Source organism: Bufo bufo, chromosome 6 (assembly GCF_905171765.1).
Source record: "Bufo bufo chromosome 6, aBufBuf1.1, whole genome shotgun sequence".
Classification (NCBI taxonomy): domain Eukaryota; kingdom Metazoa; phylum Chordata; class Amphibia; order Anura; family Bufonidae; genus Bufo; species Bufo bufo.
The window spans coordinates 313,632,517-313,655,978 of NC_053394.1; the positions used below are offsets into that span (position 1 = coordinate 313,632,517).

The following is a 23,462-nucleotide window of genomic DNA, read 5'->3' on the forward strand; positions in this document are numbered from 1 at the left end:
CATTCCAGAACTGTAAGGGTTACATAGCATCATAAATCAGTATAATGCTATGTGACCCCAGTCAGCGCTTGCAGGTCAGGCCGGGAGCTGCGATGTGGACAGGCTCCAGGAGGAACGCTCATCTGTAGGGGTGTCAGAAATAAAAGGTTGTGCTGTCTGTCTTATGAGGCTCTGGCCCTGCCTGCAATCTGCACTGCACGTGGCACTTGATAAACTATAATGTCTCCCTGTTGCCCCCATACAGTATAACGTCACCTTGGGGCTGCCCTAGTGCCCCATACAGTAGAACGTCACCTTGGGGCTGCCCTAGTGCCCCATACAGAATAACGTCACCAAGCGGCTGCCCCCGCACAGTATAACGTCACCCTGTGGCCCCCGCCCCCATACAATATAACGTCTGCCTGTGGCCCCCGCCCCCATACAATATAACGTCTCCCTGTGGCCCCCACCCCCATACAGTATAACGTCTCCTTGTGGCCCCCACCCCATACAGCATGACATCTCCTTGTGGCCCTGCCCCCATACAGCATAACGTCTCCTTGTGGCCCCCGCCCCATACAGTATAACATCTCCTTGTGGCCCCAGCCCCATACAGTATAACATCGCCTTGTGGCCCCCACCCCCATACAGTATAACGTTAGTATAAGTTCAGGACAAGTAGATGGTCATGAGGGACAAGTAGATTGAGCCCCCACTTTAGTCCTTCGACAAGTATTTTTTTTATTTTATTTCCACACCCCTGAAAGGGGTTATCCCATCTCGCAGTTTCCACAGCAAAGCTTGTTCTGTTATACTGTTAACATAGTTCCCATTCACTATAATGGGAGGTACGGAAACAGGAGTGCAGCCCTGCTAGGCCATTTCAGTAAAAACTCTGCAACCTGGGGCCAGCTAGCTGGAACAACCCTTCAAGGCACCTGCACTGTGCGCCAACTATAATTGAGACACTGTAAATTCACAATTATCCGGCAATATATATTGATGACCTATGCTCATGATAGGTCATCAATATTAGATCAGCGGGGGTCCCACGCCCAGAATCCACGCCGATCAGCTGTTAGAAGAGGTTGGGCACTCAATGAGCGCCGTGGCTTCTTCCAAGGCCATGTGATGTCACCATACATCGGTCACATGACCTAGTTGCAGCTCAGCCCCATTGAGGTGAATGGAGCTGAGCTGCAATACCAAACACCGCCTCCATACAACGTACGGCACTCTGCTTGGTGAGCTAAGAGAGCTAGCTGCACTCACCACAGATCCTGAGGATAGGTCATCATTCCCATTTCACGGATAACCCCTGTGGCGAAACCAACCTCGCCACTGAGTTTTGGAGAGGACTGGCTGCTGGCCTCTTGCCCCTGGATTATGGGCCATATACTAACTTTTAAACCCCTGAACCTATTCAAGTGAATTTTGGATAGGTTTGTCACAAAGTTATACTGTTTGAATTAATGTAAGTTATATGTATGGCCAATGTAAACTCACAAAGTTGTAACAATTTATAATAAGTGTAACTTGTCAGCTTGGGAGGAATATGCGGGTGTGTTTCTATTGTGCCATTGTCCCATTGTGTGTTTAAAATGGTGATGTCTGTTCTGTTGTCCTCACATGTGTATTGGCGATCTCCCTTTGTCCTCAGAGATAATTGGATTGCTCTTCATGGTTTCCTCCTCTCTGTCCAGACAACCTGATGCATTGTGGGGATATGTTGTCCTATGTCACAGTCTTCATTCTGGTCCTCTGGGGGCGTGAACGATTGGTTGCTGTTGTATCATTGTATGTGTTGTAAATTACTGATTGGTTATATTTCAAACCCCTGTGGGCAGTACTATGTTTGTGGTTTATGAATAAAAGAGGCTGTACGTGAAGTACAGTCAGAACACTGCTTGACCCTCAACACGGAGCCTTGTCTCGTTATTGGGGGGATTCGCTGTATGCTGTTAGAGGACCGATTGCCAGAAGTGTAAGCTGATCCCTGTTCGTCTGCTAGCAGCTATTCGTGAGGTTCCAGTTTGGAGTGCTACTTTGTATCCAGTTCGGGAGTTTGGTGTATCCTGCAGTAGCTGTGCCTGTCTCTCAGAAAGGGGCTTATCGCCTAAACGGATTTTAACCCCTTGTCTGCTGAAACGGGCTGTTACAACCCCTTTAAAAAAAAGTCAAGTGAGGCATTTGAGAGCGTTTTACTAAATTTAATGCGACTGTGTAAGGCCTCATGCACACGACTGGTATGTTTTTTTTGCGGTCCGCAAACCGTGGATCTGCAAAAAACGGAAGCCGCCTGTGTGCCTTCTGCAATTTGCGGAATGGAATGGGCGGCCCATTGTAGAAATGCCTATTCTTGTCCGCAAAACAGACAAGAATAGGACATGTTATATATTTTTTTGAGGCCTTACTCAAACTACCCTCTTACGGTGGATTACATTTTAAACAGATATGCCATAAATCTTCTCTTGGGGGGTTTAGCTTATATGGACAAATGTACTTCTTAAATGTCTGTGTGGGTGGCAGTGATGACACACACATTATATCAGATTTCTTTTTAGTCCGGGACTCCAGTGCAGACAATGGCAGTAGTGTCTCTATGGCAGCATCGCTATTATGTCAGATTTAGACAGAGAAAATGAACAGAAATCACCATTGTTTTGAGTTACTGATTTGCTGCATTGAAAGTGTAATGAAAAGTGACTATCCAGACAATACTGCCCACACAGACAGTCTTGCCTCAATACAAACCTGAGCAGCAGCGGCGGCAGTCTGCAGAAGCCTCCCCTCTTCCCACAAGCATCTGGCCACAATACGTGCAATTTCCATTGGCTTTTCCAGGTAGCGGCTCTGCAAATACGAATTCCACAATAATTAAATATTGTTAGGATATGCAATCATGTGCTGATTGATAGGGGTCCAACTTCATGGACTGACACTGTTACTCAAGTTGAAGGGGGTCCGGAGTTCTAGTTAAGCAATGTTGCAGTTCTCTGCACAGAGACGAAAAAATCCATAGCTGCTACGAACGTTATGCAACTACTAGAAGCAAGTCTGTAACAGCTGTAATTACAATCTCCGCATGTGCAGCCAAAGGATTTAGGCTGGGTTCACACTTGAGCGTTTTACAGCGCGTTCAAGTGCGCTGTAAAACGCTCAACACATGAAAAACAATGCTTCCCTATGGCCCTGGTTCTCACTTGAGCGTTTTACAGCGCTGAAAAACGCGCTGTAAAACGCCCTACGCTCAAACAAGTACTTGAGCTTCTTTGGGGCGTTTTACAGCGCGTTTGTGGCCATAGGACATTGCAGTCAATCACACAAACGCGCGTCAAACGCGCGTTTACTATTGCAAAAAACGCGCATAAAAAACGCGCGTCAAAAACGCGCGTTAAACGCGCATATCAAAGACGCTCAGGTCTGAACCCAGCCTTAAGGTTTATTAATTTGTACATGCTTATACAAAAGGGATAACACTAAGGCTACCAGGCCAAACAAAAGAGGTGGGTGCGCATAGCACAGCTCGTCTTTGGATGAGAGCAGAACCAGATTCCCCACTGTTATTTCCACAGTCCCTCTGTCCACGTTGAAAATTTATGGCTCTGCAGGAGTTGCTGGCTCAGGTTCAGCAATAAAGTGCAGAAGTAATTGCAGCAGAGGGGAGGAGGAAGGGGTGGCAGTGAGGAGCCAGGGTAATGAGTAAAATCTAATGTTTAATACATATACAACTCAGTAACAGCTACTGTGGATAAAACTGTGTAAGGCTACTTTCTCATCAAGGGATCAGCAAAAACCAGATCTGTTCTGAACTGATGCAGATGGTTGTATTAGGCTACTTTCACACCTGCGTTAGGTGCGGATCCGTCTGGTATCTGCACAGACGGATCCGCACCTATAATGCAAACGCTTAGATCCGTTCAGAACTGATGCAAACTGATCCGTTTTGACTTTACATTGAAAGTTAATGGGGGACGGATTCGTTTGAAAATTGAGCCATACTGTGTCAACTTCAAACGGATCCGTCCCCATTGACTTACATTGTAAGTCTGGACGGATCCGTTTGCCTCCGCACGGCCAGGCGGACACCCGAACGCATCCACTCAGAATGCATTAGGGCTGGAGGGATCCGTTCGGGGCCGCTTGTGAGAGCCTTCAAACGGAACTCACAAGCGGAGCCCCGAACGCTAGTGTGAAAGTAGCCTTAGCCATGCGGTAGATAATACAACCATCTGCATCAGTTCAGAACGGAGCCGGTTGTATTATCTCTAAAATTAACAAGATCCTCTTACGGATCTCCAAACCGCAAAGGAAAACGCAGATGTGAAAGTAGCCTAAAGAAACAAATCAAAGCAACCGTGAAACAGTCTGAAAATATACTTTAGTCTATTCTTTATACTAGGAGGGAGCAGAGGAAACCTGTGGTGGGAACTGGTACAAATCTAGTGGAAACCTTAGTAAACCTGAACTCCAACAAATATCTGGCTGGGCACTCAATCATCCATCAAAAAGCCTCTGGAGCCGACGATTCCCATATTAAAAGGTATTACCTGTGATGCGACAAGTCTTTTAAAGATTATCTAGTTTCTCAAAACAAACTAACTAAATAAATAAAGAACAGCAAATTGTATAACTAAAAATAACAAAACACACCACTCACTTATTATATTCCACACCAATGACAGCTGCAGCCAATCAGTGCTCAGCGCTGACATCATTGATTAGTGATGAGATCCATGATGTCAGTAGTATGGCACATGGCCACTGAGGTCATGACAGACGTGTGTTTTTTATATAAACTGGATAACCCCTTGAAGACACTGGAGCATGGCTGTATGACCGAATTTGGGTCTGTGACAAGTGCAAAAAAAAAAAAATTGTAAAAGATGATGGTTGTAAAGGTATATCTGTAAAGAATAAATCAAGGCAACTGGACGTACTGTAGATTTCTTGAAAACGTTTCACTCGTTCTTCCAACGAACTTTCTCAATTATGAGTGACTGTACAAGAATTCTCTGGGAATAAATATGTAACTGAATCAACATCTGGTAATTATACCCAGCATGGGGTCAGAGGTCATTATACCCAGCATGGGGTCAAAGGTGTTGATTCTATTATCCTAATTGGAGTCAGTAGGTGATAAAGACTTCCCAGAAAAAGGTGTCAAGACAGCATTGTATGTGGCAGACGATAGATGTCTACCCCCCCCCCCCCCGCCTCTATTCAAGCTTGGCTTGTCCATTTTTACATAGATGGCCTCCTTCACACCTCGTTTGTACCAATCGGCCTCCTTATACAAAACACGTACTTGACTGTCTTCAAAAATGGAGAAGCCAAGCTTGAATAGAGGCGGGGGGGGGGGTTAGACATCTATTGTCTGCCACATACAATGCTGTCTTGACACCTTTTCTGGGAAGTCTTTATCACCTACTGACTCCAATTAGGATAATAGAATCAACACCTTTGACCCCATGCTGGGTATAATGACCTCTGACCCCATGCTGGGTATAATTACCAGATGTTGATTCAGTTACATATTTATTCCCAGAGAATTCTTGTACAGTCGTTGGAAGAACGAGTGAAATGTTTTCAAGAAATCTACAGTACGTCCAGTTGCCTTGATTTATTCTTTACAGATATACCATGACCTGGATAAATGAGAACCTTCACAGACATGGTTGTAAAGGGTTACTTTGGTACTAGAACAGGAAACCATCCACCACTCTCATTACCTGCAGAAACTGCTTTATCCTCCTCAGGTTGTGCTGGTAGAGGACATTTGACTCCTGCAGAAAGCGACTGTACTGCTGATCTATTTCTCCCAGAAGATTGTGAAAGACCAGGGTGGCATGAGATTCCTTGCTGGCAGCAAATCCCCTGCAGAATAAGTAGCGTAATTGACCAGAGGAAGGGTTTATTTCCAGACATGAGCAGGTTAGAGCTGTGCTGCTGTGGAACAGGGGTTATACTAACTAGAGAAAAGTTTAACAGGCAAAGCACCCTGGTACCTGTAACTACACAACAGCTGGCGGACATGGGCTTTCTGACTCAAAACTGAGTATCATAAAAAATTGCATGCATCTGTGTAAATCGAAATATAAATGTCAAACCAATGTTAGTAGCATATAATTTTCTAATATGCTGTAAATTTCATTCTATTAGGCACAGTTGCTGCAGAAGGGAATTTTTTTGTCTATAAGGCCTCTTTTACATGGGGTGACATACAGAGAAATGGCTAGTAAAAATTACTGGGATTGAAAAAAAATGACCAAATGCAACCAGCTCTTAACTTTGTATACTGTGCTTGGTTTTGTTTCTTTATTGTAAGAACTAAAAGGAAAAATAAAGTTTAGGGTCCATTCACTCATCGATTGTTCTGGGTCTGCATCCATTCTGCAATTTTGAGGAACGGGTGTGGACCCATTCATTTCAATGCATGCTGTCCGCATCTGTAGTTCCATGGCCCCGCAAAAAAGATAGAGTATGTCCTATTCTTGCCTGAAATCGTGGATAAGAATAGGCATTTCTGTGCAGTCCACAAAATGCAGAACGCACATGGCCTGTATTAGTGTTTTTCAGATCTGCAATTTTCGGACCGCAAAACACTTACGGACGTGTGAAAGGACCATTATTGTATAAAAGCAGAAAAATTAATGAGTAGAAAGGAGAGATTCTCTCTAACGGCCCCTTTACACCGACAGATGAGGCTGAATACTATCGGGAAGGAAAGGTTCCTTCCATGCAGCGATCTCCTCCACAGTATGGTGAGCAGTGATCAGTAAAGCCATTGCCTGTCCCCATACAGAAATCACTGTTTGCTGGCAGCAGAGGCCGTTTAGACGATACGATCTGCTGCCAGCAAACAATGATTTAGGCAACTGCACCAACGATACCATTAACCAACAAACAAGCGTTCATTGGGTAGTTGGCAGCACTTTTACACCGGCAGATTACCGTTAACAAGCATTAGTACAAATATTTTATAATGATAATCTGCCCAAACATCAAGCAGTGTAAAGGGGCCTTAAGCTTTCACTTGCTAAATTTAGGTTTTTTGCCACTGGGAATATAAATCTTATTCGCACATTACAGGGGAAAGATTTCAGTGTTGGTCTATCATAAGCGCTGTGTCGGACATTTCCAATGATAAAGGAATTATACATAGGTTCAAATACCCCTGCAGACGGTTTATTATTCAACGTCTGAATTTCCCCTTTAAATAGCTGCAGCTACTAAGCTGTTTGCAAATACTTTCACTTTATAGTCACTCCAGAGCTCCTGCAAATCTAGAGGACAGCTTTTTCTTCCTTTGCTTTAGCAACTACTTGTTGTGTGGCTAAAATCTGCTCTTTGCTTTCACGTAACATGAGCCTTGTCTCTTTCACAAGACATCTAGAATAGAAAACTAAATATCCGGTCACATTCTTGTCCAACTTGGGAGAAGAGGCTGCCAGGAAATAAACCATAAAAAGCAGGAGCCTACTGCATCTTAGTGAGCTCTTTATGGAAAAAAATGGCAACGTGAATTGGACATCAACACTTTTTGAACGTAAGTGGTCAAAGTTCCTGGTATTATTCTCAAAAGCCAATAATCGCGAGTGGTGATGAAGCCTCAGAACACAAGGGAATTCTATGTGCATGCAAAATGACTTAAAGGGGACCGTCGTACTTCAGAAAATGGCATTTATCATGTAGAGAGAGTTAATACAAGGCACTTACTAACGTAATGTGATTGTCCATATTGCTTCCTTTGCTGGCTGGATTTATTTTTCCCATCACATTATAATCTAATCATTACCATGGTTACGACCAATCTACCATCCAGCAGCATTTGCGCAGTGTGCCCACTACAGAAAGAGGAGCAGGCCTACTTGCACTCCCATTGTCCTGGCCAATGGTCGGCACTTTTTCCCAAAAGTGTGTAAGCACGACCACCACTGCTGCTAAATTGCAGGGTGGTCGTAACCATGGAAAAGAGCAGTGTATAATGTGATGGAAAACTGAATTAAGCCAACAACGGAGGCAATATGGACAATCACAATACATTAGTAAGTGCCTTGTATTAACATGATATTATTCACAAACGGTCCTTAGGACCCATGAGTGCCCTATTTGTTTCATATGCCAATTATTAAAACGTAACATTTAATATGTACATATTAAAAGTGTAAAAAAAATCAAATAAATAAATATAATTAAAACTATGAGCTGTGTCACATGGTTTGTATAGATTTCCTTGTCTTTTGTATATATTTTTTCCAGGGTATTCTATATCTCCAGCTATTACCAGGTAGCTGGTAGCGGCGCGCTGACCACCTGCTCCCTAGTAGCTAGGCCTACACTATAGTGTCACTGTAGTTCTCATTAGATTTCTTCAAAAGAATCCATATGCACACCCTGCTTAAAAACTGCTCAAACACGGCCCCCCAGCATGTTTCACCAGATAAACTGGCGTCCTGAGGGGATTCGGGCAAAGTGTCAGAGGGTGCCAAGGGTCTAAAAAGGATTGATAGTGATATTTGTATTAACATTGGCTCAAGATAAATGCCATTTGCTGAAGTGAGACAACCCCTTTCAGTAACAAAACTGCTTTATTTTCACAAATTTTCCTTCAATTCTGCTAGCATTATAAGTGACCGGTAATGAAAGTGTGTCTTTAGCTGCTACCTCAAATCTCACCATCTTACCAATCTTGGCTCTCAATCCATGGTGCGAGGAACTGGCGCAGCTCCATAGGAAAGCTGTCGCTGTACAGCTGGTGCAGCTGCTCCAGGTATCTGGTATCCAGCTGTTGCAACTGGTTCCATTGCGTCATCTTGTAGCACGGAGCTCTGGAAAAGAGAGGGGGGGGGGTTATTAAATCTTGAAAATTGAGCCAAAATTTTGTCAGCGTACAAAAAGACCAATTGAGCATGTAGCAATAAGTAATGGGACCTTCCCTTCAGCTCTACCAACATATTAGGTCATTGGTATACATACAGTGCTGCCCATAATTATTCATACCCCTGGCAAATTTTGACTTAGTTACTTTTATTCAACCAGCAAGTAATTTTTTTTTTTTTGCTATTTTATGATACTTTATTCAACACGTGTTTTGTACATGGACTATCTGCTGCGGAGGCAGCAGTGTTATACATGAAGAAAAGTTGAAGTTAATAAAGAAGTTACGGTATTTCAAGCATTTGGTGTGCTCTTTAAACCTACTGTTTCCATAGAACGGCGCTAGAGGAATTACAGAGTAATAGACAGTCTGGATAGACTAAAAAGTCAGAGATATCAGAATTCTTTTATGTTTAATAAATTTTTATTAATGGTTTCATCAAATTAAAATATACAAGACAACCAAGGAACACCTTTGATTAGGCGCATCGCATTAGATTATGACAATTCTGATCTATGACAGTCTAACATAAAATATACCGATAAAGTGCATGACAATGCTAATACTATTAGATCCTGTCACAAACTAATAATCAGTTTGACATCAGAACACTGGTAAAGATCAAAAATAATAAAGATAAAAAATAATAATAATAATAAATAAAGTAAATAAAATAAAGATAAAAAAGGGAAAGGAAAAACTAAAAACAGAATAGAAAGAAAGACCAGAAAGAGGGAGGGGAGAACAGAAAAGACAGGTGGAGGGAGAGGAGGGAGGTAAAGGGAGGGGGTGAGGGAACAATATACCTCCATCACCAAGGGAGATTCACAGTATGGTGTTTTCGACACAACCTGAAACAAAAGTCTGCCTATCTCATATCGCTAGAAGAGATAGGAAGTCCGGGGATTCTACTGCATTAACCCAACATGCCCAAATCTTGCTATATTTAGCAGACAAATCAGACGCCTCCAACGAAATCTCCTCCATCCTAGCTATCTGTTGCATTTCTTGGAACCAATCCCACATACTGTGAGACATGGAGGGCAGAGACAACAGGCACAGGACAGGCAAAAGACCTGGTCTTTTGCCTGTCCTGTGCCTGTTGTCTCTGCCCTCCATCATGTCTCACGGTATGTTGCGATTTTCCATCAGATATCCACGGATGAGTTTTGCTTACAGCCCTCATGAAGGTCTGGTCCATGGGGTCTCATTTATTCTTATATCTCGAGTATCCCATTAGGGTATGATTTTGTGTCTATGCTCTTAACTGTGTAAGCTTAGGATCCAGCGCTTGGGTCTCATCCTGCGGCTATGCACTTAGGTGATGATCACAGTTAATTACTTTTCCAGTGGTTTGAACACCATATAACCCTCTTTTTTCTGTGAATCACCATACTCCATACTTTATACACACAGGACATGTGCTCCATCTTTTGGTGGGTTACAGAGACACCGGCCGGGGGACTGCGGCATCCAGAGTTTTTCTCCTGACTTTTCAAATCTCTCCTTTTTGTTATCCTTATTATCCCAATTATTATGCATTGTTTTTTACTATGAAATAAAATATATATTTTTTTAATACACTGGGCATCCATTTGTTGGACAACACTTTAGGTTTATATAGTTGTTTTTCTTGCATGCCCTCGATTATGGCATCATAAGAAAGGCCTCTTTCTTGTTTGGTTCTAGTTTTTTTTTTCTGCGTACGCTGACTGTGGCTGGCACTCTTAGGCCTCTTTCACACTACCATATGGCTTTTTCAATGTTTTGAAGGCCATTTTTTCCGGATCCGTTTTTCAGTTTCGGTTCCCTATCTCCTTTCCGTTTTTCCATATGGCATACAGTAATTACATAGAAAAAATTGGGCTGGGCATAACATTTTCAAAAGATGGTTCCGCAAAAAACGGAACGGATACGGAAGCATTTCCGTATGTGTTCCGTTTTTTTTGCGGACCCATTGACTTGAATGGAGCCACGGAACGTGATTTGCGGGCAATAATAGGACATGTTCTATCTTTCAAAGGAACGTGAAAAAACGGCCCTAAATGAAAAAATATAATAAAATAGTCGTGTGAAAGAGGCCTTAGCGTCTGGCCACTGTTAGCGCATTGCACACTCCACCGCTGATCAGAGAGTTTAAAAAAAAAAAAAAAGAAGTTTTTTTGGCCTTTAAAAAAAAAAAATTCTATTAGTTTTAGGGCAAAGTCTGCGAACACCCGTGCCCCCACACACATGCACACTAAATAAAGATTTCCACGCACACACACTCCCCTATGGCCTGCCGGATGTTCTCGGACGAGGAGGCATACGCCCAGCTTGCCTCCGACTCAGAGAGCCCCAGTGAGGACGAGGATGACCCTACTTTCCTTTTGTCATCCGCGTCCTCCTCATCATCATCTAGAGATGATGAGCCCCCAAGACGACGGAACAAAGGGACTGCCATGCTAGGGACCATGTGGCCCACAATAGTACGAGAAGCTCTGGGGCTCGTACTAGTTTTCCGGCCCACCAGTTAAGTCCACCGGAGCCCCCTACCAGTGAACTTGCATGGTGTACCCCAGAGCATTTTGAGCCTGCGATTCCCGATTTTGTTAGTCAACCAGGAATCCAGATTCCCACAGTGGGCTTCTCTGAATATGATTATTTTGCCTAGGGACGGTGAGTGGACTCCGGTCAGTGCAGCCGAGATGAGGACGTTTTGGGGCCTCGTGCTGCACATAGGCCTAGTCAAAAAAAAAAAAAAAAACTGTGTCAGGCATTACTGGAGTGGGGACGTCCTCTACCAGACCCCACTTTACAGTACAGCCATGACACGTACCCGGTTTGAGGCCATCCGGAAATGCCTGAATTAAGCACATAATGCAGCATGTCCCCCCCAAAGTGATCCTGCCTATGACCGCCTGTACAACATCAGGCCGGTCATCAATAACTTTGAGGGCAAATTTTTGGAGGCCTATGTACCTGGAAGGGAGGTCGCGGTTGATGAGTCTCTCATTGCTTTCAAGGGGAGACTCATTTTCGCCAGTATGTTCCCTCTAAGCAGGCGAGGTATGGCGTGAAGCTGTACAAACTTTATGACAGTACCACAAGGTACACTTACAAGTTTTGTGTGTACGAGGGGAGAGATTCCCGTATTGAACAGACCCAAAAAAGGTGCAGAGTGTGTCACAGGAGGGGGATACGGAAGTACACCACCACTCAGTGCGACACGTGTCCCGATCATCCGGGCCTCTGCATAATTGGTTGCTTCAGGGAGTAGCACACTTCCATGGAGTACTAAATTTATAATCCCCTTCCCCAATTTTAATTCCATTTAGCCACTGACAATTGAAAAAAAACAAAAAACAAGCTATGCCTCTCAGACTTGAGACACGAAAAACAATTTTTTTTAAAATTCGTTTGTAAAACTAAAATAAATTAAAAAAGTAGACATATTATGTATCGCCGTGTCCGTAAGAATCTGCTCTATAAAAATACCCCATGACCTAACCCCTCAGATGAACACGGTCAAAAAAATCAAATAAAAACTGTGCCAAAACAGCTATTTTTTGGGCAAATTTTCCATTTTAAACCGTTTTTTCCAGCAACAAAGCAAGGGTTAACAGCCAAACAAAACGTAATATTTATTACCATGATTCTGCAGTTTACAGAAACACCCCATATGTGGTCGTAAACTGCTGTATGACCAAACGGCAGGGCGCAGAAGGAAAGGAACGCCGTATGGTTTCTGTAAGGCAGATTTTGATGGCCTTTTTTTTGGGCACCATGGCATAGAAACATAGAATGTGTCGGCAGATAAGAACCATTTGGCCCATCTAGTCTGTCCCATTTGAAGAACCCCTGAAGCACCCCTAGAGTAGAAACTCCATAAAAGTGACCCCATCTAAGAAACCACACCCCTCAAGGTATTCAAAACAGATTTTACAAACTTTATTAACCCTTTAGGTGTTCAACAGTTTATGGCAAATGGAGATGAAATTTCAGAATTTCTATTTTTGGTAACCTTGCCTCACAAAAATGTAATATAGAGCAACCAAAAATCATATGTACCCTAAAAATAGTCCCAACAAAACTGCCACCTTATCCTGTAGTTTCCAAAATCGGGTCACTTTTATGGAGTTTCTACTCTTGGGGTGCATCAGGGGGGCTTCAAATGGGACATGGTGTAAATAAACCAGTCCAGCAAAATCTGCCTTCCAAAAACCACACGGCGCACACCTTTCCCTCTACGCAATACCATGTGCCCGTACAGTAGTTTACGGCCACATATGGGGTGTTTCTGAAGAATCAGGGCAATAAATATAGAGTTTTGTTTGGCTGTTAACCCTTGCTTTGATACTGGAAAAAATGGATTAAAATGGAAAATTTGCCCAAAAAAATAAAAATATAGAAATTCGGACATTTTCTCTTTATTTGCCAGCAACTCCTGTGGAACACCTAAAGGGTTAACAACGTATGTAAAATCAGTTTTGTATACCTTGAGGGGTGTAGTTTCTAGAATGGGGTCATTTTTGGGTGGTTTTTATTATGTAAGCCTCACAAAGTGACTTCATACCTGAACTGGTCCTTAACCACCTCCGGACCGCCTAACGCAGGATTGCGTTCCGGAGGTGGCAGCGCTGCGCAGAGTCACGCATATACGCGTCATCTCGCGAGACGCGAGATTTCGCTCAAGCCGGCCCGCGCATGCGCATCGCGGGTCGGCAAAATTAAAAGAAGTATTTCGTCACCAGCCTGCCAGCAACGATCATTGGCTGGCAGGCTGGCGATTTTCAAAAAATCCAATCCAAAGTCATATAACAGATCATATTAGTAAATATGATCTGTTATATGGCTTGTCTGCTCCTGTGCTGGTCCTTTTCGTCGGTTGGATCCAGCACAGGAGCAGACTGAACTGTGAGTAGCACCAACACTACACCTTAGCCCCAGATCACCCACCTGCACCCCAATTAACCCTTTGATCACCCCTTTGATCGCCCCTGTCAATCACTAGTGAAAGGAAAAAAAGTGATCAGTGTAAACTGTCACTTTTTTTTTTTCACTGGTATTGGCTGTTAGGTTTTAGGGATAGTTTAGGCCCCTTGGTTAGGTAGTTAGCGTCAGTTAGCGCCCACCCCACCGCAGTCACTTTTATTCGCTGTTTAGCGTATCGCTAATCAGCATTTGTACTTTTATAGTATCTGTAAGTGATCAAAACTGATCACGGTCAGATCTATAATAGTATTAGTGTCACCTTAGCTCGCCCTCCACCCAAAACGCAGTGTTTGCCCGATCAGGCCTGATCGGTCGCCCACACGTGCGTTCACCCACGCCCGCCCCACCGCAGTGACAAAAAATATATATTTTTTGATCACTGCACATTCATTTTACACGCACTGCGGCGATAAAAAAATCAGTTTTGATATTTTTTATCAAACGCAGCGGCCTCCGGTACTTCGCTAGCCTCCCCTTTGTAAGACAGGTTTGCTTTTTTTCTTGGGTAGTCTCAGGGAATACCCCTAAATTTAGTAGTCCAAAATGTCAAACAGGGGGTATTCTTCTGAAGAGGCCTACAGGATTCTGACCCAGTCGGATGAGGAGTGGGAACCCTCATCTGACGAATCTAGCGGGTCAGAATATGAACCTGTGGAAAGCAGTGGCTCTCTGACCCAAAGTTCGGACGAGGAGGTGGAGGTCCCTGGCAGCACCAGGCGTACCCGGCCCCATGTCGCTAGACCACAGGTTACGCAGGATCCGCTTCAAGAGCAGCAGAGTGGGGCTGTCGCTGCCGGATCACGTGGTGAGGCATACACCAGCAGCGCAGCCCTTCCTGGACCTAGTACCAGCACTGCCGTACAACATGGTGAAGTAGCGAGCACCAGAAGGGCAGTTGAAGCTGGTACGGTGGCACGTGCAATAGTTACCCCGTCGCAGCCACCGCAAAGACGGGCCCGTAGAGCCCCTAGAGTCCCTGAGGTGCTGGCAAATCCTGATTGGCAGTCACCAACTTCAGCCGCACCAGTAGTTCCCCCTTTCACCGCCCAGTCTGGAGTTCGGGTTGAGACGGCTCAAATCGGTTCGGCCCTGGGATTTTTTGAGCTGTTCTTGACTGCGGAGCTCTTGGACTTAGTCGTGGCAGAGACCAACCAGTATGCCACACAATTTATAACCGCTAACCCGGGAAGCTATTATGCCCAGCCTTTCCGGTGGAAACCAGTCCAAGTTTCCGAAATTAAAATTTTTTTGGGCCTTCTCCTCAACATGGGCCTGACAAAAAAGCATGAATTGCGGTCATATTGGTCAACGCACCCAATTCATCACATGCCCATGTTCTCTGCTGCTATGTCCAGGACACGATTTGAGACCATCCTACGTTTTCTGCATTTTAGCGACAATACCACCTCCCGTCCCAGAGGCCACCCTGCTTTTGACCGGCTCCACAAAATTCGGCCCCTCATAGACCATTTCAACCTGAAATTTGCAGATTTGTATACCCCTGAGCAAAACATCTGCGTAGACGAGTCCCTAATACATTTTACCGGGCGCCTTGGCTTCAAACAATACATCCCAAGCAAGCGTGCCCGGTATGGGGTCAAATTGTATAAGCTCTGTGAAAGGGCCACAGGCTATACCCACAAATTTCGGATCTATGAGGGAAAAGATCAGACCCTGGAGCCGGTCGGTTGCCCTGACTACCTGGGGAGCAGTGGGAAGACAGTCTGGGACTTGGTGTCACCCTTATTCGGCAAGGGGTACCATCTTTATGTGGACAATTTCTACACAAGTGTGGCCCTCTTTAGGCATTTGTTTCTAGAACGGATTTGCGCCTGTGGCACCGCGCGAACTAGTCGCGTGGGCTTCCCCCAACGGCTTGTAACCACCCGTCTTGCAAGGGGGCAGAGGGCTGCCTTGTGTAACGAAGAACTGCTCGCGGTGAAATGGAGAGACAAGCGTGACGTTTACATGCTCTCCTCCATTCACGCAGACACGACAATCCAAATTGAGCGAGCAACCCGTGTCATTGAAAAGCCCCTCTGTGTCCACGACTATAATGCGCTCATGGGAGGGGTGGACTTCAATGACCAGATGTTGTCTCCGTATTTAGTTTCCCGCAGAACCAGACGCTGGTATAAGAAGGTGTCTGTATATTTAATTCAATTGGCGCTCTACAATAGTTTTGTTCTCTACAGTAAGGCTGGGAGAACAGGATCCTTCCTCAAATTCCAGGAAGAGATCATCGAGAACCTCCTTTACCCAGGAGGTTCTGTGGCCCCATCCACCAGTGTAGTTAGCCGTCTACACGAGCGACATTTCCCCAGTGTCGTTTCTGGTACCTCAACCCAACCGTCACCCCGAAAAAGATGTCGTGTCTGTAGCAGGAGTGGAATAAGGCATGACACCCGCTATTTCTGTCCTGACTGTGCTGACCACCCTGCCCTATGCTATGGAGAGTGTTTCCGGAAGTACCACACACAGGTACACCTAGCATAGGGATCACATCTCACCAGGACAGGCACACAGGGCTATTAGGGCCCATTCACTCACAGCTGCTGCAAACCTCTCCTTTCACCTGGGATAAAGTGCATAACGTACTTCGCCACATCTTTGGGCGATTTGTGCTTTGCACATTGTCCCATGGGGAAGGAGAGGTTTGTTCTATAAAAGGTAAAAAAAACGAAACAAAAAAAAAAATACCGGTAAGTAAAAAAGTTAAATGTTCAGTTAAAAAAGTTTAAAAAAAGTTTCTATGTTCTGTTCAACAGTTAATAAAGTTATTGCTTTGCGGCCTGGTTTTTTCTTTTTTGTTTTGTTTTTTTTACCTTTCAGGTGGACCAACCGATCGACTAGCTGCAGCACTGATGTGCATTCGGACAGAAGCATTGCGCTGCTGTCAGATTACACGCAAGTCGGTGTATGCGGCGCTGCAAGACGAGATTTCTCCTCTGCAGTAAAAGATACGTTTGCCGAGGCATATGAGCTGAGGAGGTGGCGGTGTTCATATACTTTGGCAAACACTTTGTATATATAAAAAAAAAAATCCCGGCAATGATTTATTCATCCACATCGATTGATGTGAATGGAGAAATCTGGTTTGCCAGGGCATACGAGCTGAAGTGGGTATGGATGTTGGGCGGAGCTCCTATGTCCTGGCAGACGCCTTTCCCCTCCTTTTTCTTTTTTTGGCAGAGATTTTTTCATCCACATTGATCGATGCGAATGAAGAAATCTGTGCCGTTCATTTTTTTCTTTCAGCCCAGAGGCTGAACGGAAAAAAAAAATCTCATTACCCGTATGCTCAATATAAGGAGAATAGCAGAAACTCCTAATGCTGGCCATACATGTAATGATTGCGGAGACCCTCAAATGCCAGGGCAGTACAAACACCCCACAAATAACACCATTTTGGAAAGAAGACACCCCAAGGTATTCGCTGAGGGGCATATTGAGTCCATGAAAGATTGAAATTTTTGTCCCAAGTTAGCGGAAAGGGAGACTTTGTGAGAACAAAATCAAAAAAATCTATTTCCGCTAACTTGTGCCAAAAATTTTTTTTTCAATGAACTCGCCATGCCCCTCATTGAATACCTTGGGGTGTCTTCTTTCCAAAATGGGGTCACATGTGGGGTATTTATACTGCCCTGGCATTTTAGGGGCCCCAAAGCGTGAGAAGAAGTCTGGTATCCAAATGTCTAAAAATGCCCTCCTAAAAGGAATTTGGGCACCTTTGCCCACCTAGGCTGCAAAAAAGTGTCACACATGTGGTATCTCCATATTCAGCAGAAGTTGGGGAATATGTTTTGGGGTGTCATTTTACATATACCCATGCTGGGTGAGATAAATATCTTGGTCAAATGCCAACTTTGTATAAAAAAAATGGGAAAAGTTGTCTTTTGCCAAGATATTTCTCTCACCCAGCATGGGTATATGTAAAATGACACCCCAAAACACATTCCCCACCTTCTCCTGAGTACGGAGATACCAGATGTGTGACACTTTTTTGCAGCCTAGGTGGGCAAAGGGGCCCACATTCCAAAGAGCACCTTTCGGATTTCACAGGTCATTTACCTACTTACCAGACATTAGGGCCCCTGGAAAATGCCAGGGCAGTATAACTACCCCACAAGTGACCCCATTTTGGAAAGAAGACATCCCAAGGTATTCCGTGAGGGGCATGGCAAGTTCCTAGAATTTTTTATTTTTTGTCACAAGTTAGTGGAAAATGATGATTTTTTTTTTTTTTTTTTTTTTCATACAAAGTCTCATATTCCACTAACTTGTGACAAAAAATAAAAATTTCCATGAACTCACTATGCCCATCAGCGAATACCTTGGGGTCTCTTCTTTCCAAAATGGGGTCACTTGTGGGGTAGTTATACTGCCCTGGCATTCTAGGGGCCCAAATGTGTGGTAAGGAGTTTGAAATCAAATTCTGAAAAAAATGACCTGTCAAATCCGAAAGGTGCTCTTTGGAATATGGGCCCCTTTGCCCACCTAGGCTGCAAAAAAGTGTCACACATCTGGTATCTCCGTACTCAGGAGAAGGTGGGGAATGTGTTTTGGGGTGTCATTTTACATATACCCATGCTGGGTGAGAGAAATATCTTGGCAAAAGACAACTTTTCCCATTTTTTTATACAAAGTTGGCTTTTGACCAAGATATTTATCTCACCCAGCATGGGTATATGTAAAAAGACACCCCAAAACACATTCCTCAACTTCTCCTGAGTACGGGGATACCAGATGTGTGACACTTTTTTGCAGCCTAGGTGGGCAAAGGGGCCCACATTCCAAAGAGCACCTTTTGGATTTCATAGGTCATTTTTTACTGAATTTGATTTCAAACTCCTTACCACACATTTGGGCCCCTAGAATGCCAGGGCAGTATAACTACCCCACAAGTGACCCCATTTTGGAAAGAAGAGACCCCAAGGTATTCGCTGATGGGCATAGTGAGTTCATGGAAGTTTTTATTTTTTGTCACAAGTTAGTGGAATATGAGACTTTGTAAGAAAAAAAAAAAAAATCATCATTTTCCACTAACTTGTGACAAAAAATAAAAAATTCTAGGAACTCGCCATGCCCCTCACGGAATACCTTGGGGTGTCTTCTTTCCAAAATGGGGTCACTTGTGGGGTAGTTATACTGCCCTGGCATTCTAGGGGCCCAAATGTGTGGTAAGGAGTTTGAAATCAAATTCTGAAAAAAATGACCTGTCAAATCCGAAAGGTGCTCTTTGGAATATGGGCCCCTTTGCCCACCTAGGCTGCAAAAAAGTGTCACACATCTGGTATCTCCGTACTCAGGAGAAGGTGGGGAATGTGTTTTGGGGTGTCATTTTATATATACCCATGCTGGGTGAGATAAATATCTTGGTCAAATGCCAACTTTGTATAAAAAAATGGGAAAAGTTGTCTTTTGCCAAGATATTTCTCTCACCCATCATGGGTATATATAAAATGACACCCCAAAACACATTCCCCACCTTCTCCTGAGTACGGAGATACCAGATGTGTGACACTTTTTTGCAGCCTAGGTGGGCAAAGGGGCCCATATTCCAAAGAGCACCTTTCGGATTTGACAGGTCATTTTTTTCAGAATTTGATTTCAAACTCCTTACCACACATTTGGGCCCCTAGAATGCCAGGGCAGTATAACTACCCCACAAGTGACCCCATTTTGGAAAGAAGAGACCCCAAGGTATTTCGTGATGGGCATAGTGAGTTCATAGAAGTTTTTATTTTTTGTCACAAGTTAGTGGAATATGAGACTTTGTAAGAAAAAAAAAAAAAAAAAAAAAAAATCATCATTTTCCGCTAACTTGTGACAAAAAATAAAAAGTTCTATGAGCTCACTATGCCCATCAGCGAATACCTTAGGGTGTGTACTTTCCGAAATGGGGTCATTTGTGGGGTGTTTGTACTGTCTGGCCATTGTAGAACCTCAGGAAACATGACAGGTGCTCAGAAAGTCAGAGCTGCTTCAAAAAGCGGAAATTCACATTTTTGTACCATAGTTTGTAAACGCTATAACTTTTACCCAAACCATTTTTTTTTTACCCAAACATTTTTTTTTTATCAAAGACATGTAGAACTATAAATTTAGAGCAAAATTTCTATATGGATCTCGTTTTTTTTGCAAAATTTTACAACTGAAAGTGAAAAATGTCATTTTTTTGCAAAAAAATCGTTAAATTTCGATTAATAACAAAAAAAGTAAAAATGTCAGCAGCAATGAAATACCACCAAATGAAAGCTCTATTAGTGAGAAGAAAAGGAGGTAAAATTCATTTGGGTGGTAAGTTGCATGACCGAGCAATAAACGGTGAAAGTAGTGTAGGTCAGAAGTGTAAAAAGTGGCCTGGTCTTTCAGGGTGTTTAAGCACTGGGGGCTGAAGTGGTTAAAAAGTGGGTTTTTACAAATTTCTGAAAAATTTCAAGATTTGCTTCTAAACTTCTAAGCCTTGTAACGTCCCCAAAAAATAATATGTCATTCCCAAAATGATCCAAACATGGAGTAGACATATGGGGAATGTAAAATAACTTTTTGGAGGTATTACTATCTTTTATAAAAGTAGAGAAATGGAAATTTTGGGTAAATTTTGTATTTTTTTTATAAATAAAAATTATTTTTTTTTACTCCATTTTACCAGTGTCATGAAGTACAATATGTGACGAAAAAACACTCAGAATGGCCTGGATAAGTAAAAGTGTTTTAAAGTGACACTGGTCAGATTTGCAAAAATTTGCCTGGTCCTTAAAGTGAAAATGAGCCCGGTCCCTAAAGGGTTAATCAGCACCTGGCAACACCCAGTGGCAGCACGGCAGAAAGTGCTTGTGAATACTAATTACTGACTGCAGCAATAACCCAATTATTGGCTAAGAGGCAATCCCTGCCAGGCAGAGAAAGGAGCAAGAATTGGGCAGCAGACGTGACCCTGACACTGTTGGAATGGCAACAGCAGTGGATTGGCGAATATAACTTCTATTATGAGACTATGGGAACACTTGTTGTGCTGGAATTCCCCTTTAATTTGGCCCCACGAACAGCACACTGCAGTAGGTGATAAAACCCAGCAGTACTAGGCGACAATAAACTGAGTCAACCCCTTTGCAGAACTTTTTCCTGGACCTAGCTCCACTAATATGGACCAGAGTGCCACTCATTGACTTCCACATATGCTCCTACCTTCCGAGCCTCTTCGTACTGCCAAGGGGTTTCATGACACAATGAGAGTTTTGTTCTTCATGTGTACTGCGCATTTCATTACACCTCTAGCCTATAGCTGCCTGGTAAAGCCATTACTCTGCCGGCTCACACTGCTGTGGTGCCAGTTCATGCCCAGTAATACATATGCTTTATCTGCAGGTCAGCCTCTGCTCACTGAACTTAACAGTGCGTTGTGCAATGACCGCTTAGGCCTCTTTCACACGAGCATGACGGATTGGCTCTGGATGCGTTCAACGTGCGTTCAGTAAAACTTGCACCATTTTCCAAAGTTTAGTCAGTTTTGTCTGCGATTGCGTTAAGTTGTTTTTTTCCGCGCGGGTGCAATGTGTTTTGCATTTCATCTGCACTTGCTTGCGGATGCAATGCGTTTTTCACTGAAGCCCCATTCACTTCTATTGGGCCAGGGCTAGGGTTGAGCGATATACCGGTATCACGATATACCGCGGTATTAAAAAAACGGCGATATGGCGATATCGCCGTTTCGTAAATACCGCGGTATTTCGTGACGTCATAGAAGCGGTCATGTGCGCTGACCGCTTCTAAATCTGCGGCCGCCCGCCCCAGCATGAACCGATACGGGACATTTGCAGAGTACTTCTACTCGTGCAAATGTCCCCGATACCTGCTGGCCGCTTGCGGTGGCTCTCTCAGCAGTTCGGCCGGCGTGGGGGAGGGAAGAAATTCTGTGACTCGCATTTCCTGCACCCGACCTCTGATAGGACGCTGTGATCTGCGCAATTAACCCCTCAGGTGATCACAGCGTCCTCTCAGAGGTCGGGTGCCGGGAATGTGGGCAGTGCCCCCCTCCTCCCTCCCTCCCCAGTATTAATCATTGGAGGCCACAGGGTCGTTGTCCTCCTCCTCCCCCCATCATTGGTGGCAGTTTTCAGTTCCGATCGGAGTCCCAGCAGTGTAATGCTGGGGCTCCGATCGGTTACCATGGTAGCCAGGACGCTACTGGAGCCCTGGCTGCCATGGTATGTTAGTGAGCAGCATTATACTCACGTGCGTCGTGGCCGCCGGGCGCTCCTTCTTCTCATAGGTCTGTGCGGCGCATTGCTAATGCTATAAGCCTTAGCAATGCGCCGCACAGACAGAAGAAGGAGCGCCCGGCGGCCATGACGCACGTGAGTATAATGCTGCTCACTAACATACCATGGCAGCCAGGGCTCCAGTAGCGTCCTGGCTACCATGGTAACCGATCGGAGCCCCAGCATTACACTGCTGGGACTCCGATCGGAACTGCAAACTGCCACCAATGATGGGGGGAGGAGGAGGACGACGACCCTGTGGCCTCCAATGATTAATACTGGGGAGGGAGAGAGGAGGGGGGCCCACTGCCACCAATGATGGGGGGGATGACCCTGTGGCCTCCAATGATTAATACTGGGGAGGGGGGGCCCACTGCCACCAATGATGGGAGGGGGACCCTGTGGCCACTGCCAGCAATGATTAATACTGGGGGGAAGGGGCACTGACACCAATGATGGGGAGGGGGACCTTGTGGCCACTGCCACCAATGATTAATACTAGGGGGGGGGGGGGGGGTTACCAGAGGGGGCTGATGAGAGGGAGAGGCTGGGGAACTGCCCGTCTGCCCCCATACAGTGTAACGTCTCCTTGTGGCTGCCCCCATACAGTGTAACGTCTCCTTGTGGCTGCCCCCATACAGTGTAACGTCTCCTTGTGGCTGCCCCCATACAGTGTAACGTCTCCTTGTGGCTGCCCCCATACAGTGTAACGTCTCCTTGTGTCTGCCCCCATACAGTGTAACGTCTCCTTGTGTCTGCCCCCATACAGTGTAACGTCTCCTTGTGTCTGCCCCCATACAGTGTAACGTCTCCTTGTGGCTGCCCCCATACAGTGTAACGTCTCCTTGTGGCTGCCCCCCATACAGTGTAACGTCTCCTTGTGGCTGCCCCCATACAGTATAACATCTCCTTGTAGCTGCCCCCATACAGTATAACGTCTCCTTGTGGCTGCCCCCATACAGTATAACGTCTCCTTGTGGCCCCAAGTGTTTTTTTCTTCTAAATGGGCATTTATCGCGATATATATCGTTATCGCGATAAATTTCTTAATATCGTTATCGTGGGAATATTTTTGATATCGTCCAACCCTAGCCAGGGCTGCCTGAAAAACACAGAATATAGAACATGCTGCATTTTTTACGCAACACAGAACTGTTGCATGAAAGGTAAGGATTCAGTGCGGGTGCTATGCGTTCATGTCACGCATTGCACCCGCGCTGAAAATTCGCTCATGTGAAAGGGGCCTTACTTTTGCCAGATTTTTCTTTTCTTTCTAGAGATTCACATATATTCGCACCAGTAAACCCACATAGATGGGCGACCACCAGATCTGTAACTGCAGAGTTAAAGGGGTTGTCCGGGTT

General features: G+C 44.6%; 1 protein-coding gene and 1 long non-coding RNA gene across 4 annotated transcripts in view; one reads left to right on the plus strand and one right to left on the minus strand.

Moving 5' to 3' along the window:
* STAT3 (signal transducer and activator of transcription 3) overlaps positions 1-23,462 on the minus strand; it is a 111,183-nt gene that overhangs the window by 36,855 nt on the left and 50,866 nt on the right. For all 3 annotated transcript variants that reach the window (XM_040434719.1, XM_040434718.1, XM_040434716.1), the window contains exons 2-4: positions 8,667-8,810; positions 5,712-5,856; positions 2,734-2,832 (exon numbers count right to left, since the gene is read on the minus strand). In XM_040434719.1, the coding sequence (XP_040290653.1) occupies positions 2,734-2,832; positions 5,712-5,856; positions 8,667-8,794 (372 nt within the window). In that variant the 5' untranslated portion in view covers positions 8,795-8,810. The remainder of the gene's footprint in view (positions 1-2,733; positions 2,833-5,711; positions 5,857-8,666; positions 8,811-23,462) is intronic.
* On the plus strand, positions 1,101-23,206 carry LOC121003131. Its single transcript, XR_005779426.1, has 3 exons — positions 1,101-1,223; positions 5,134-5,141; positions 23,195-23,206. It is a non-coding gene; the product is annotated as an uncharacterized LOC121003131 (long non-coding RNA).